Genomic DNA, 12804 nt, shown 5'->3' on the forward strand with positions numbered 1-12804 from the left:
GCAGAAATGTCCACCACAGCTTTCTCCCTCCAGATATTCATAACCTAAAGACTGCTCCCCTACTGAGATTCTGTCTACTAACCCTGTCTTCCTTGTTAAGCTGTATCTAACTCTGCCCCTTTATCTATCTATAGTAACCCACCTATTTATTCAGCTGTATTCAATAACTCCGCATCTCTAGTTTAGAGATGAAACTTGGAAGCACGTCTTTAAAAGAAGAAACAAAAACAAAACGACAGCAACAGCACATCTGGGGCCAGGCATGGTGATGCATACCTTTAGTCCCAGCACTCAGCAAGCAAAGCAGACAGACCTCTCTGAGTTCGAGACCAGGCTGATCTATATAATGAGTTTCAGGACAACAAGCAGAGCTATACAGAAACCCTGTCTCAAAAACACAAAAACAAAAACAAAGACCAAGCAAGCAAAAAACATCAAAACTGAACGGTTTCCACAGAAGATTACATTTTTAACTGAGGAAACGAAAAACATACCAAAAAAATGTTTGAATCCTTTGACTACTATAGGTAAGGAAAATATTGAACTGATGCATTCATTCTACTTTGTCAAACACTGATAAGTTGATTTAAAAATACATCATGGGAGCTGAGGCTGTAGTTCATGGCAGAATAGCTACATAGCAAGCAAAAGGTCCTTGACTCTATCCCCAATGCAACAACTAAATAAATACAATTTAAAAAACATAAAAATGAAAAGAAACAAACAAACATAAAAATGTGTATTAAGGAAAGCAATGGAAAAATTCCAAAAGTACTTGGTCAACTTCAGAAAATGAAATCCTCCTAGACCCCAAGCTACATTGGAGGGAAGCAGGAGCGGAGGCCTGGAGGCCCCTCCACTTCCCAGAGCAGGTGCCTGTAATGGAGTGCGCCTCCTGCTCCTGCTGGCTGCTGCCCTGGCTGCAACACCTTTCCTACCAGGAGGAGCCAAACCCTTCCTCCCTCAAACTGCTTTCTGTCAGGTATTTGAGCACAAAAGTGCGATAAACAGCACTATTCTATTTAGTAAGCCCAGAGAAAACACAATTCGGATGTAAATTTACCTGTCTACTAAAACCAGGTCATCTCTCAGGAGGGCACATTTTGCTTTGGGCCAAAATACATGCACGAGACAGCCAGCTTTCAAGTCTTTATCCATATGGAGGGCATGGGCCAGCTGATTAACAGTCTAAAGTGAGAAGGAAAGAAAAGTTCAATTAAAAATTAAAAATACTATGGGATGGCACAGCATCTACTTGTATACTAAGCCCGACTGAACAAAAACCACTTTTGTAAAATCCAAGGTTGAACTTCAAATGGTTCGAAATAAAATCACCTGAACAATCTTGAGAAATATGAGGGATACACACACACACACACACACACACACACACACACACACGTTTAATGGTAGGGGTATTTTGCTTGTGTGCGTATCAGTGCATCAGAAAAGGGCCTCGGATGCCCTTGAACTGTAGTTACAGATGGTTGTGGTTGTGCACTGTGAGTTGTATGTGGGAGCTGAGAATCAAACACAGGCCCTCTGCAGGAGCAGCCAGCACTCTTTATCACTGGCCATCTCTTCAGCTAAGACACCTGTGTTTAAAACAACCAAATAGAAACAAATTTTCTTAGGAAGCCTCCTCATACCAGCTACAAAACAATTAGGGTTTGGAAACATAAACATCAAACAAACAGGACACAGTAACAGAGTCTGGTGGAACTCCTGATGCGTGCTACTCATAGTAAAGAATGAGTGATGGAGTCGGCTGCTTTTGAAAGTCTGTATTTTCTGGTTCTTCTGAAATGAGGGTATACTGCTTAGTTATAACAAAAAATTTATTTACAAGAAATGTTTCTAGGGTTGGTGAGATGGCTCAGTGGTTAAGAGCACCCACTGCTCTTCTGAAGGTCCTGAGTTCAAATCCCAGTAACCACATGGTAGCTCACAACCATCTGTAATGAGATCTGACACACTCTTCTGGTGTGTCTGAAGACAGCTACAGTGTACTTACACATAATAAATAAATATAAAAAAAGAAAGAAAGAAACAAACAAACAAACAAGGAAAGAAACAAAGAAAGAAAAATTTCTAAAATCATTAAAATTAAACATTCTGGTAAAGTAAGAGAGGTCAACTTTTCACTGTAGCCCAGACTGGCCCAAACTCATGACTATCCCAGGCAGTGTCTCACTATGTTGCTATTTCTCGCTTAAAATGCTCCATGTAGACTATACTATATTGGTCTTGAACTCACGGAGATTTGCCTTAACGCTGAGATGTAAAGATATACACCACCATGCCTGGTGCTCGTCCCTTTAAAAACTTAAATTCTTTCACTTCAGGAAAAGTTACTAAGCACATTTGTGATTACATGCAGATTTCTGAGGCTGGGACCAGTAGCGATTTGGGTCCTTACACATGGAAGCAAGAGTGTCTGAGCTGTGTTCTTAACAAGCCCACACTTCTAACTCCGCCCTAACAGTTCCATCAACGTGGAACAAGCATTCATACACATGAGCCTATGAAGGCTATTCTCATTCAAACCACCACAGGCAGCACTGTGACTGTAGTTAAGTTTGCCAAATTGGAATTTGAATTATTTGCAGTGAATTATGTGAGTCTTGGGAAAATTTGCTATGTAATATTTTATAGACATGATCTCTCATTTTTCCTGATCTATGCTCTCCACTTCAAGTTCTCTTACTTTATTTTCTTTTCGGTTTTTTCAAGACAGGGTTTCTCTGTGTAGCCCTGGCTGTCCTGGAGCTCACTCTGTAGACCAGGCTGGCCTAGAACTCAGAAATCCCCCTGCCTCTGCCTCCCAGAGTGCTGGGATTACAGGCGTGCGCCACCACCGCCTGGCTCAAGTTCTCTTACTTTAACATTGTCTCCCCTCCCCTGCTTCTAAACTGAAATGACTCCAAGGAGTGGCTCCCTTTAAGGTAATAAACTTGTAGTCCTGTATAATATTTTACTATCACCACTGTAACAGCTCATAACCTCATTAAGTACTTGCCGTCTCACGGTTAGTATTCTGTATTTTGAACACTTAAAATAACTCACGTCTTAAACGAAGCTAAGCTGTGGATGTAGTGGTAGACAAATGCAGGGCAGGCAGTCTCTGAGTTCCAGGCTAGACTACATAGTGAGACCTTGTCATAAAATACAACAAACGCCTCAAACTTCCTATTAAACTTTATTTTTATCTATGAGTGTTTTGCTTGTACATATATGTGTGCACCAGGTGTGTGCCTGGTGCTGTGGAGACCTGAAGAGTGTTTCAAATCCTCTGGAATTGGAGTTATAGATGGCTGTTAAGCCACCATGTAGGTGATGGGAATCAAACCCTGATCCTCTGCAAGAGCAACAAGCACTCTAAACTGCTGGGCCATCAATTTCATTTTATTTTTAAGTGTGCATGTGTGTGTCTACATGTCTGCATGTACACTCACTGAGAAGTATCAGTGATGGTGAGAACAGGGGGATGTGTGCACATGAGCCATTGCTGGAGAGGCAGAAGAGAGCCGGAGTTAGAAGCAGTTGTGAGACATAGCAGTGTGGGTGCTAGGGAGCACACGCAGGGTCTTCTGCCAGAGCAGTGCCCACTGTTACCTGTGGGACCATCTTCCCCAGCGAGTTTTGTTTGTTTGAGGTGCTGGGGAGCTAACGCAGGGGCCTTGTGTCAGGCAAGTGCCACTGAGCCAGTGCCCAGCCTTTATGATCATAACATTCTATACTAAGGTTGCTGTGTAGGCTTATAAATCTATCAAAATGTTTATTAAAACAAGCCTTATTAATAACAAGTAGATAGGGGCTTAGACAGTGCTTAAGATCACTGGCTGCCCTTCCAAGGGACCCAGGTTCCATTCTTAGCATCAGCATGGTAAGTAGATAACATCTGTAACTCTAACTTCAGAGGACCCAACACCTTCTAGACCTTAGAGAGTACCAAACATGCAAGTAGTGCACCAGGAAAGCATGCTAACAAAACACCCACGCACATAAAAAGTAAATTAGAAACAAGTTAACAGTAATACCTAGCATTGTCATATGGACATATGCTTCAGCCATTCAAGATGGTGAGTGCATCCGGTAAGCACTGAAGATGGTTCTGCAGATGTTTCTCAAAACCCCTGAGTTTTTGGCATTTGGATGTTTCTGCTGATATGTTTATGTATCAAATAGCTGTTGGTGCCTGCTAAAGCCAGAAGAGGGCGGTGCCCCTGGTGGGGGTAGGCGGTGCTTCCTAGGGAGCAAACCAAGCCCTCTGGAGGAGCAGCCAGTGCTCTTAACCTGGCCTCTCCAGCCTCTGCCTTTTAATTTTTTTTTTTTTTTTAAAGAAAGGTTCACATGTAGTCAGGCTGACCTTGAACTAGCTGTGTAGCCAAGTATGACCGTTCTACCTCCCAAATGCCACAATTACAGAAGAGATGTGTCAGCACATTCCATGTATGCAGTGCTGGGGCAGAGCATGGGCCAGGCACCTCTGCACCACTGAGCCTCATTCCCAGCTCCCAGCTCTCTGTAAGAGCTGTGGTGGTGTGTGAGCTATGGCCTTTCCTTACTGATTTTCTGACTTTGCTTTAGGCCCCTTGTGCTGCTTATTTAGCACATACATGAGTTACGTTAAATACGTACACTGGTTTTACAAGTTAATATGCCTGAGACCTTAGCTACAAAAATAGGAATGATTTGGGATTTAAATTATAGGGGTTTCAAGAATGTTTTTGTGCATAGCTGTCTGTCAAGAAACGAACAATCCTTTCTTGAAAGACAGATTTGACTCTGCCTCACAGATTTGAATGTGGTGCCTCAAAACTGTAATCTTAGCACCTCAAGAAGTACTTAATGAGGTTATGAGCTGTTACAGTTGTGATAGTAAAATATTATACAGGACTACAAGTTTATTACCTTAAAGGGAGCCACTCCTTGGAGTCATTTCAGTTTGGAAGCAGGGGAGGGGAGACAATGTTAAAGTAAGAGAACTTGAGCCAGGCGGTGGTGGCGCACGCCTGTAATCCCAGCACTCTGGGAGGCAGAGGCAGGGGGATTTCTGAGTTCTAGGCCAGCCTGGTCTACAGAGTGAGTTCCAGGACAGCCAGGGCTACACAGAGAAACCCTGTCTTGAAAAAACAGAAAAGAAAATAAAGTAAGAGAACTTGAAGTGGAGAGCATAGATCAGGAAAAATGAGAGATCATGTCTATAAAATATTACATAGCAAATTTTCCCAAGACTCACATAATTCACCGCAAATAATTCAAATTCCAATTTGGCAAACTTAACTACAGTCACAGTGCTGCCTGTGGTGGTTTGAATGAGAATAGCCTTCATAGGCTCATATGTATGAATGCTTGTTCCACGTTGATGGAACTGTTAGGGCGGAGTTAGAAGTGTGGGCTTGTTAAGAACACAGCTCAGACACTCTTGCTTCCATGTGTAAGGACCCAAATCGCTACTGGTCCCAGCCTCAGAAATCTGCATGTAATCACAAATGTGCTTAGTAACTTTTCCTGAAGTGAAAGAATTTAAGTTTTTAAAGGGACGAGCACCAGGCATGGTGGTGTATATCTTTACATCTCAGCGTTAAGGCAAATCTCCGTGAGTTCAAGACCAATATAGTATGGTCTACATGGAGCATTTTAAGCGAGAAATAGCAACATAGTGAGACACTGTCTCAAAAATAAGAAAAAAGAAAAGAAAAAAAGAAGAAAAGAAAAGACAAAGTTAAGATTAAACAGCAAGTTTTTCGAGACAGGGTTTCTCTAAACAGCAACTTTCTAATAATAATAATAATCTATTTTTACTAAATCTCAGTTTCTAAAGAAAACTCTTTAATTTGGGTGCCAGAGTTGGTTTGGTGGTTAAGAGCACTGGTTGTTCTTCTAGACCCGCCCTGCAGTTCAGTTCCGAGCACCCACACAGTAGCTCCCAGCTGTCTCTCACTCCAGCTCCAGGGTGTCCAATGCCCTCTTCTGGCCTTCAACAGCACTTCATGTACATGGTGGATGCACATGCAGACAAAACACTCATAAATGTAAAATAAAAATAAAAATTTTTAAAAAGGACCTTAATTCTATTTTTATTTAAAATTTAAAGACAGGGCTATGTTCACCTAACATATATGAAGCCCTGAGTTCTATCCCCCTAGACCTCTAGTAAAAACAAATTAACAATTGTATACGTCCAATAATTTAGGTCTCAGGAAAACACTTTCAGAATTCAAAGTATTACCAATGCCTTTGCAAGCTGTCAAAAGTAAATATCACTAGTTCTTCCATGTCTAGCCAGGTGGACATTATACAAAAATCTTACAATCACAGCTATTTACATTATGGGTTCGGCAGTATACCTTCACACTTTTCTTTTCATCCGACCCTTCGGTCATAAGGTAGGCTTTATCTCCGTCGGTTCCCTCGACACTCAGGAAGCAGTTGGTTGTGTGACCAATCCCGCTGGGGAGGACTTTATCCCACAGCATCGCATTGATGACAGAGCTCTTGCCACTACTTGTCCTAAGAACACGCAAAAAACAAGGAATAAAAACACTCTTCACTGGGCTCAAACCAACATTTTCACAGTGTTCGGTTTCACAGACATCAGTCTTTAAAACAAGACAACCTCAGCCTGTGCTCCATGGAGTAACCTGCAATCAGCACTTGGGAGGTGGAGACAGGACCACCAGGAATTCAACTACACAAGACAGAGTAAAATAAAACCACAAACAACCAAAGAAGGACAAGCAAGCACTCTTAAATATTAGCAATGTACACTGAGGAAATAAAGTACCAGAAAAAAAATTCTTTTAGCTTTTGTTGCTTTCTTTCTTGGCAATTTGAAAACATACGTCAAAACTCTGTGGTAGTTTTCCTATTACAAGTCTAATGTCTCATCTTCAGTCCTGGATGGATGGAAACTGCTTCACAAGTGACACTGGGTGGCTTCCAAGGCTGAACATAAAAGGCAAGGCAGCTCTTTCCTGTTTACTGGGTCACATGCACTGGGAATCTTGCCACAGAAGAAGTCAACTTCACTGACTGCTGTGCTGAAGTCCAGCTGATGGGCGGTCTGGCCAGGTGGCCAGTTAAGTCTCCAAGTACACAGCCCACCCGGCTATCCCAGACATGTGAGTGAAGATAGTAAACAATCCTTCCCCTCCAGTGTTGAGTGACCCCAATCTTCAGGAACAAAGACAAGTTGTTTCCACTGTGTCCTGTCTGAACCGACTAAGAATCAGTGTGTATAATGCAATGAATGTGTTATTATCTGGGTTCTGAGCACCTCTTAGGCATGCACAGCAATCAATACATTTCTGAAACCCTAGGAGCACCTCTAGTCACCCCCAGAGATTTGACTTCCAATCAGTCCACTCAACTCTCAGGAGCTACTTGGAGCCTTCTGCTTTGCTAGAAAACATCTTCTCTCAAAGGTGCACACTTTCACTTCATGGAAATTGCTCCCTATCAGCCAGGGACGTTGCCAGGACTGGTTAGAACTTCCTTACTCACTACAGCAGTGGCTTCGATGACAGTATACCGTAACTTACAAGAACACTTTGACCTTCCTTTAAGAGTAACCCTTTGAAACTGGAAAGATGGCTCAGTAGTAATGAGCACTGGCCACTCTTGCATAAGACCTGGGTTCAATTCCCACACAATATCCACAGTTCCAAGGGATCAGACACTGTTGTTTGACCTTCAAAGGTACTGCATGTATATGATACACATACATGCAGATAAAGTATGACATACATAAAAAGAAAATGAATTTTTAAAAAAACAATACTTTTTACCTGCTAGATTAACCCTCCCCACTGATTTCTCTGTGCTGCAGTGATTCTAAAGACTAGTTTGGGTCTCCCATCCCATTAGAATCTGGGAAAGCAGCAATGATGCCAGGCCCTCTGGCACATTATGAACCATAGAACCAGACTTTAAAGTTACACCCAAGCACAAGCAGTCCTCCTCCTGTGCCTGACAATACTGAGATGACGGGTATGTACCACCAAGTGTGACTCTGTTCAGGTGTTTTCATAAAACTTTATCTCCAGCCCCCAGCCACCCACTTCCTGGGGAATCAAATTTTCTAACTCTCCAATCATTTAATGACCAGCTCTAATCTACCTAAAATTATCTAAGGGCTGCCCTAACTCACTTAGGCTCATTAGCATAAATTCAGGTATGATCAAAGGAGCTCATTATAAATAATAAAAGCTATTCCTGCTAGGTGGTGGTGGCATATGCCTGTAATCCCAGCACTTGGGAGGTAAAGGCAGGCGGATTTCTGAGTTCAAGGCCAGCTTGATCTACAGAGCAAGTTCCAGGACAGCCAGGGCTACACAGAGAAACCCCGTCTCAAAAAACCAAATCCAAAAAACCAAAACCAACCAAACAACCAAACAAACAAAAAAGATACTAAGGACTTTAGCAAGCCTGTGATAGAAAGGGACATGAATACCAAATACACTTCTGTTCTGGCACCCGCAGCACTCCCGCCTCTCCTGACCTGCTCCCACCACCTTATCATTCTGTCTTTTCCCTGTGAACTATCTCATCAACTCCCTAGATCTCAATCACCAATAACTTCTAAACTTCCTAGGATTTACCTGGGTTGCAACCTAACTTGGCACTTTGGGACTTTATTTGGATGCCCAATAAGCATCATCAGTACACATCTACATCATGTGAACACAGAGTCTGTTCATAAACCTACCACAATGAGTGACACTCAACCAAGTGTTTTGCAATCCTTACCTTTCTAATTAATCTCTGGGCTATCCCAATTATTATTATTTATGTGCACGTGTGTGCCTGCCTGTCTGTATGTGTACCATGTGCATGTAGTACTCATGGAAGTTGGAACATGGCATTAGATCCCTTGAAATTGGGGTCAGAGGGAACTGAACCCTAGTCCTCTAAGAACAGCGAGTAGTCCTAATCACTGAGCCATCTCTCCTGCCCCTGGTTACTCCTTTATGTCTTACTAACTCTCCTGTCCAACCTTACAGGCCAGGCTCTTCAAATTTCTCTGCCTGCTACCTCCTATTCCCATCCAATCTGTCCTCTGTATTCTACAGCCAACGCTCTGTTAACTGTAAATCCTATCATTTCACTTTTCAAAACGTAAAGTATACAGAACTTTCCGTGTTTTCTTGGCAAACAGGACTACTTCTCTTTCCCTTGTCTTGCTAATGTTCCCAAGTATCTCAAACTCAATGTATAGTTCTCTAAGCACATTAAGGATTCCCTCTCCCTTCCCATTCACCACCACTCTCTGCAAGAAATGGGCTTTGAGGCAGCTCACATCCAATGCTAATATTCCTTAGCTTATGATGTTTACAGGCTAATAAACCCACAGCAAGTATGCTAGTGAAAATACAAGTGCACCTGACCTCCCCAGCATTACAGCTGAGTGATCATATGGCTAACTAGGAACTGTGGCTCCCAGCCACACCCTAAGTACATCTTCCACTGCATAGGAGTGCACACTACTTCTGCAACAACATGCATGGAGAGGGAGTAAAGTCAGCCACTGCAAGTCAGGGACCAACTGCTCTTATCTCTTAGCCCCAAAGAAGCCATCAGCTACCAGCATCTAGAGGTCTCTTTCTTCCTACTCCCTCACTGTAATGCTCGGTGGAGCCTATTTCATGGGGGCTGCCTCTTTCTAAACTCTTGTGTAAGACCCCAAGAATATCATGCCAAGTAACTCAAGTAGTAAAACAAAATAATAAAACGTTGTGAGAGGCTTAGAGAAACGTAACAGGATACTTTCAGAACAGAACTGGCGGGGATGAAGCCATGTGCTAGAGCACCTGTGAAGACGCAATGCAGCCTGGTTCGCCCACCCGCAGCACAGGGTCACTACTTACTAGAAACAAGAACGAAGCCCACACAGAAGAACAGTTCATGGCCCCCTCTGGCTACCCTGTCTCAAAAAAGCAGAGAAACGAATAGCATCTGAGAAGAAATCTTTTAGGATCAGGAGCCAGAAAAGCCTTCTGAGGTAATAAATGGTGGGAGATATGAAGAATGATGTAGGCACCGACAATTACAACTGCAACGGCCATAATATGAGAAATAGCTTGGTTCTGTAACATACGTTTAGTAAATAAACACCATTACTAGTTAAGCAAAAAGGACAATTGAGACATGGAGTACAGTCAGTCACTTGTCTCTGTCCCAAGGGGTGGAACTAAGAACCATTTTTCTTTTGCTGTGATGGGGATCAATCCAGGGTCGGGCACACTAGGCAGCCCAACACCTGATGGTTACATGAATATATCAATGTGATTAAAGATCACCCCATCACCTGCACACAGTGACATGCAGTGTTCCCTGCTCTCCTCTGGGAATCACGAGTTGAGGCTTCTAGAAGATACACATAATAATCGATTTACAGTTTACATATCTTTAATTCAAACACTCAACTCAGGAGGCAGAGGCAGAAAGATCTCTGTGAGTTCAAGGCCAGCCTGGTCTATGCCAATAGTTCCAGAACAGTCAAGGATATACAGTAAGACCCTGTCTCAGAAAAACTAAAATAATCAATATGAACCTAGAACAATAATTCACAACCTAGATATGATGGCACAAGTTTGTAGGATCAGGAGTCAGGCTAGCCTCAGCTGTATAGCAAATTGGAGCCCAGCCCGTGCTACATGAAATACTATCTCAAGAAGAAAAAAAAAAAAAACAGAAAAAAAATCATAAATCATGTTCTTCATTATCCATTACCCATCTTTCTAATTGGCTAAAAGCCAATCCTTGGCCAGGTGGTAGTGGCACAGGCTTTTAATCCCAGCATTCAGGAGGCAGAGGCAGGCAGATCTGAGTTCAATGCCAGCCTGGTCTACAGAACGAGTTACAGGATAGCCAGGGCTACACAGAGAAACTATTTCAAAAAAGCAAGCAACCAAGCAAGCGAGCAAGCAAGAGGGAAGAGGGAAAGAGGGAGGGAGGAAGGGAAGACAAAAGGGAGAGGGAAAGAGGGGGTGCAGCCAATCCTCAGTGAGACGAGAGTCCATAAAAAGTAAAGTATGCCAACTCTCACAGAGCCCCGTGTAGTCAGGAGGCGGACAAGCTAGCAGCTGCAACCCTTAACCCCAGTAGAAACTGCTGTGGGGAGAAGCAAGAGGAACGCAACCCACCGAGTCATCAGACAAGCTGGGCTATGAGCACCAAAAGGTGACCTGTGAAAGAACCTCAGATGAAATGATAACGGTTACCTGCCAAAAAACGCCACTTTCATGTGTCTCCGAGACAGCACCTCCCCAATGACAGCAAGCTTGTTTTTGTAACCCTGTATCTCCACCAGATCGTCCTCAGTCGCTATTCGATCAAGTTCTGGATTCCTGTATGTTGCTGCAAAGTTGAAATGGTATTAGATAAAGTGATACAAATAAATCCTGCTAATTATACAAGTGTATACACTTTAGACTGTTCTATATAACACTTGAAAAATAAGTGGTGAGGCAGAGGGAGGTGGATCTCTCTAAATTCAAGGCCGGCCTGATCTACAAAGAGGTCCAGGACAGCTAGAGCTACAGAGAAACCCTGTCTCAAAAAACAAAAACCATAACAGCGACAAAACAAAATAAACGTCAAGGATTCAGTCAAAAGGATTACTTAATACTTAGGTAGGGCTTGAAAATACAAGCCATATATGAAACACAAATGCCATTTCAAAGGAGAAATAAGTCAATGGCCATCTATTTTTGTTCGATCCGAGCTTAAGCTGGAAAGGACTTCCACACGCTGAGCTGGTCCCCTGCGCCTCAGATAAGGTGGGGTAAGTCTGTGAGCTAGACAAGCTCCTCCTCCTCCTCACAAGTGGATTCCCACAGGAAGAAACACAACAGTCCAATCAGTAAGAAAAAATAGAAAGGTATGTATGGGCTGAAGCAGGCTTTATCAGAACAGAGGTAACTAACTGTTCTGGGCATCTCCACATGGCCAGATGGAGGCGGGCCAAGAACACGGGCCTGAAAAGGAGCTCCTCGTGTTCACTTTTCTCATTCCAGCAATAGAGAAACAGCTAGCGCTTCTTCTTGCCTCATGTTGAAAAGCCGTGGAGATTCTTGGTTATTATAACCCGAGACCCTTAAAAGTACCTCAGTGCTCAGGTGATCAAGCTCCAGCTTTTCCTGCCTCACTTTGCATTTCAAGAACACCCATCACACATGTGCAACTTGTGAATAACGGAAAGACTGGCACCGAGCTTGCTCTGTAGCTGGGGACTCTGAACCAGTGCTACAGTCGTGCACTTCCAAGCCAAGGCTGGGATCTGTAAAGTCTGACCTAGTGCTGCTGTCCTTGCTGGTTTTCATCTGACGCATCCTGATTTTTCTCCTGTTTCCTAGCCTTTTTTTCCCTACATCCTCCCACTGAGGTTTTAGAATAAGTCAAAGTAAATTCAGATTCTAAATCTTGCCTTTTCACTAGTTCCCAGCACAGTGTTGATTTACAACTGACAGGATGCAAAACAAGATATTACTAAATTTAACTTCAGTTTTTCTCCCTATCAAGTATAAGTAACAATATTTTTCACAAGTCACTGTGAGCTCAAATTCTTCCCAAACTTGAAACAACATTCTTCCCAAATGTATCCAATATGATACATTTGGAATTGAAGATACTTAAAGTTCCAACTTAAGAAGCTCAAAATCGCCAGGCGGTGGTGGCGCATGCCTGTAATCCTAGCACTCTGGGAGGCAGAAGCAGGCGGACTCAGTCCGAGGCCAGCCTGGTCTACAGAGTTCCAGGACGGCCAGGGCTACACAGAGAAACCCTGTCTCAATAAAA

General features: G+C 43.0%; 1 protein-coding gene across 4 annotated transcripts in view; it reads right to left on the reverse strand.

Annotated features, from left to right (window-relative positions):
- Mfn1 (mitofusin 1) overlaps positions 1-12804 on the reverse strand; it is a 47902-nt gene that overhangs the window by 31748 nt on the left and 3350 nt on the right. For all 4 annotated transcript variants that reach the window (XM_052180651.1, XM_052180652.1, XM_052180649.1 and 1 more), the window contains 3 exons: positions 11229-11364; positions 6354-6516; positions 1064-1188 (listed from right to left, as the gene is read on the reverse strand). In XM_052180651.1, coding sequence (XP_052036611.1) covers positions 1064-1188; positions 6354-6516; positions 11229-11364 — 424 coding nt within the window. The remainder of the gene's footprint in view (positions 1-1063; positions 1189-6353; positions 6517-11228; positions 11365-12804) is intronic.

This window comes from Apodemus sylvaticus, chromosome 4 (genome assembly GCF_947179515.1).
Source record: "Apodemus sylvaticus chromosome 4, mApoSyl1.1, whole genome shotgun sequence".
In the NCBI taxonomy this organism is placed as follows: domain Eukaryota; kingdom Metazoa; phylum Chordata; class Mammalia; order Rodentia; family Muridae; genus Apodemus; species Apodemus sylvaticus.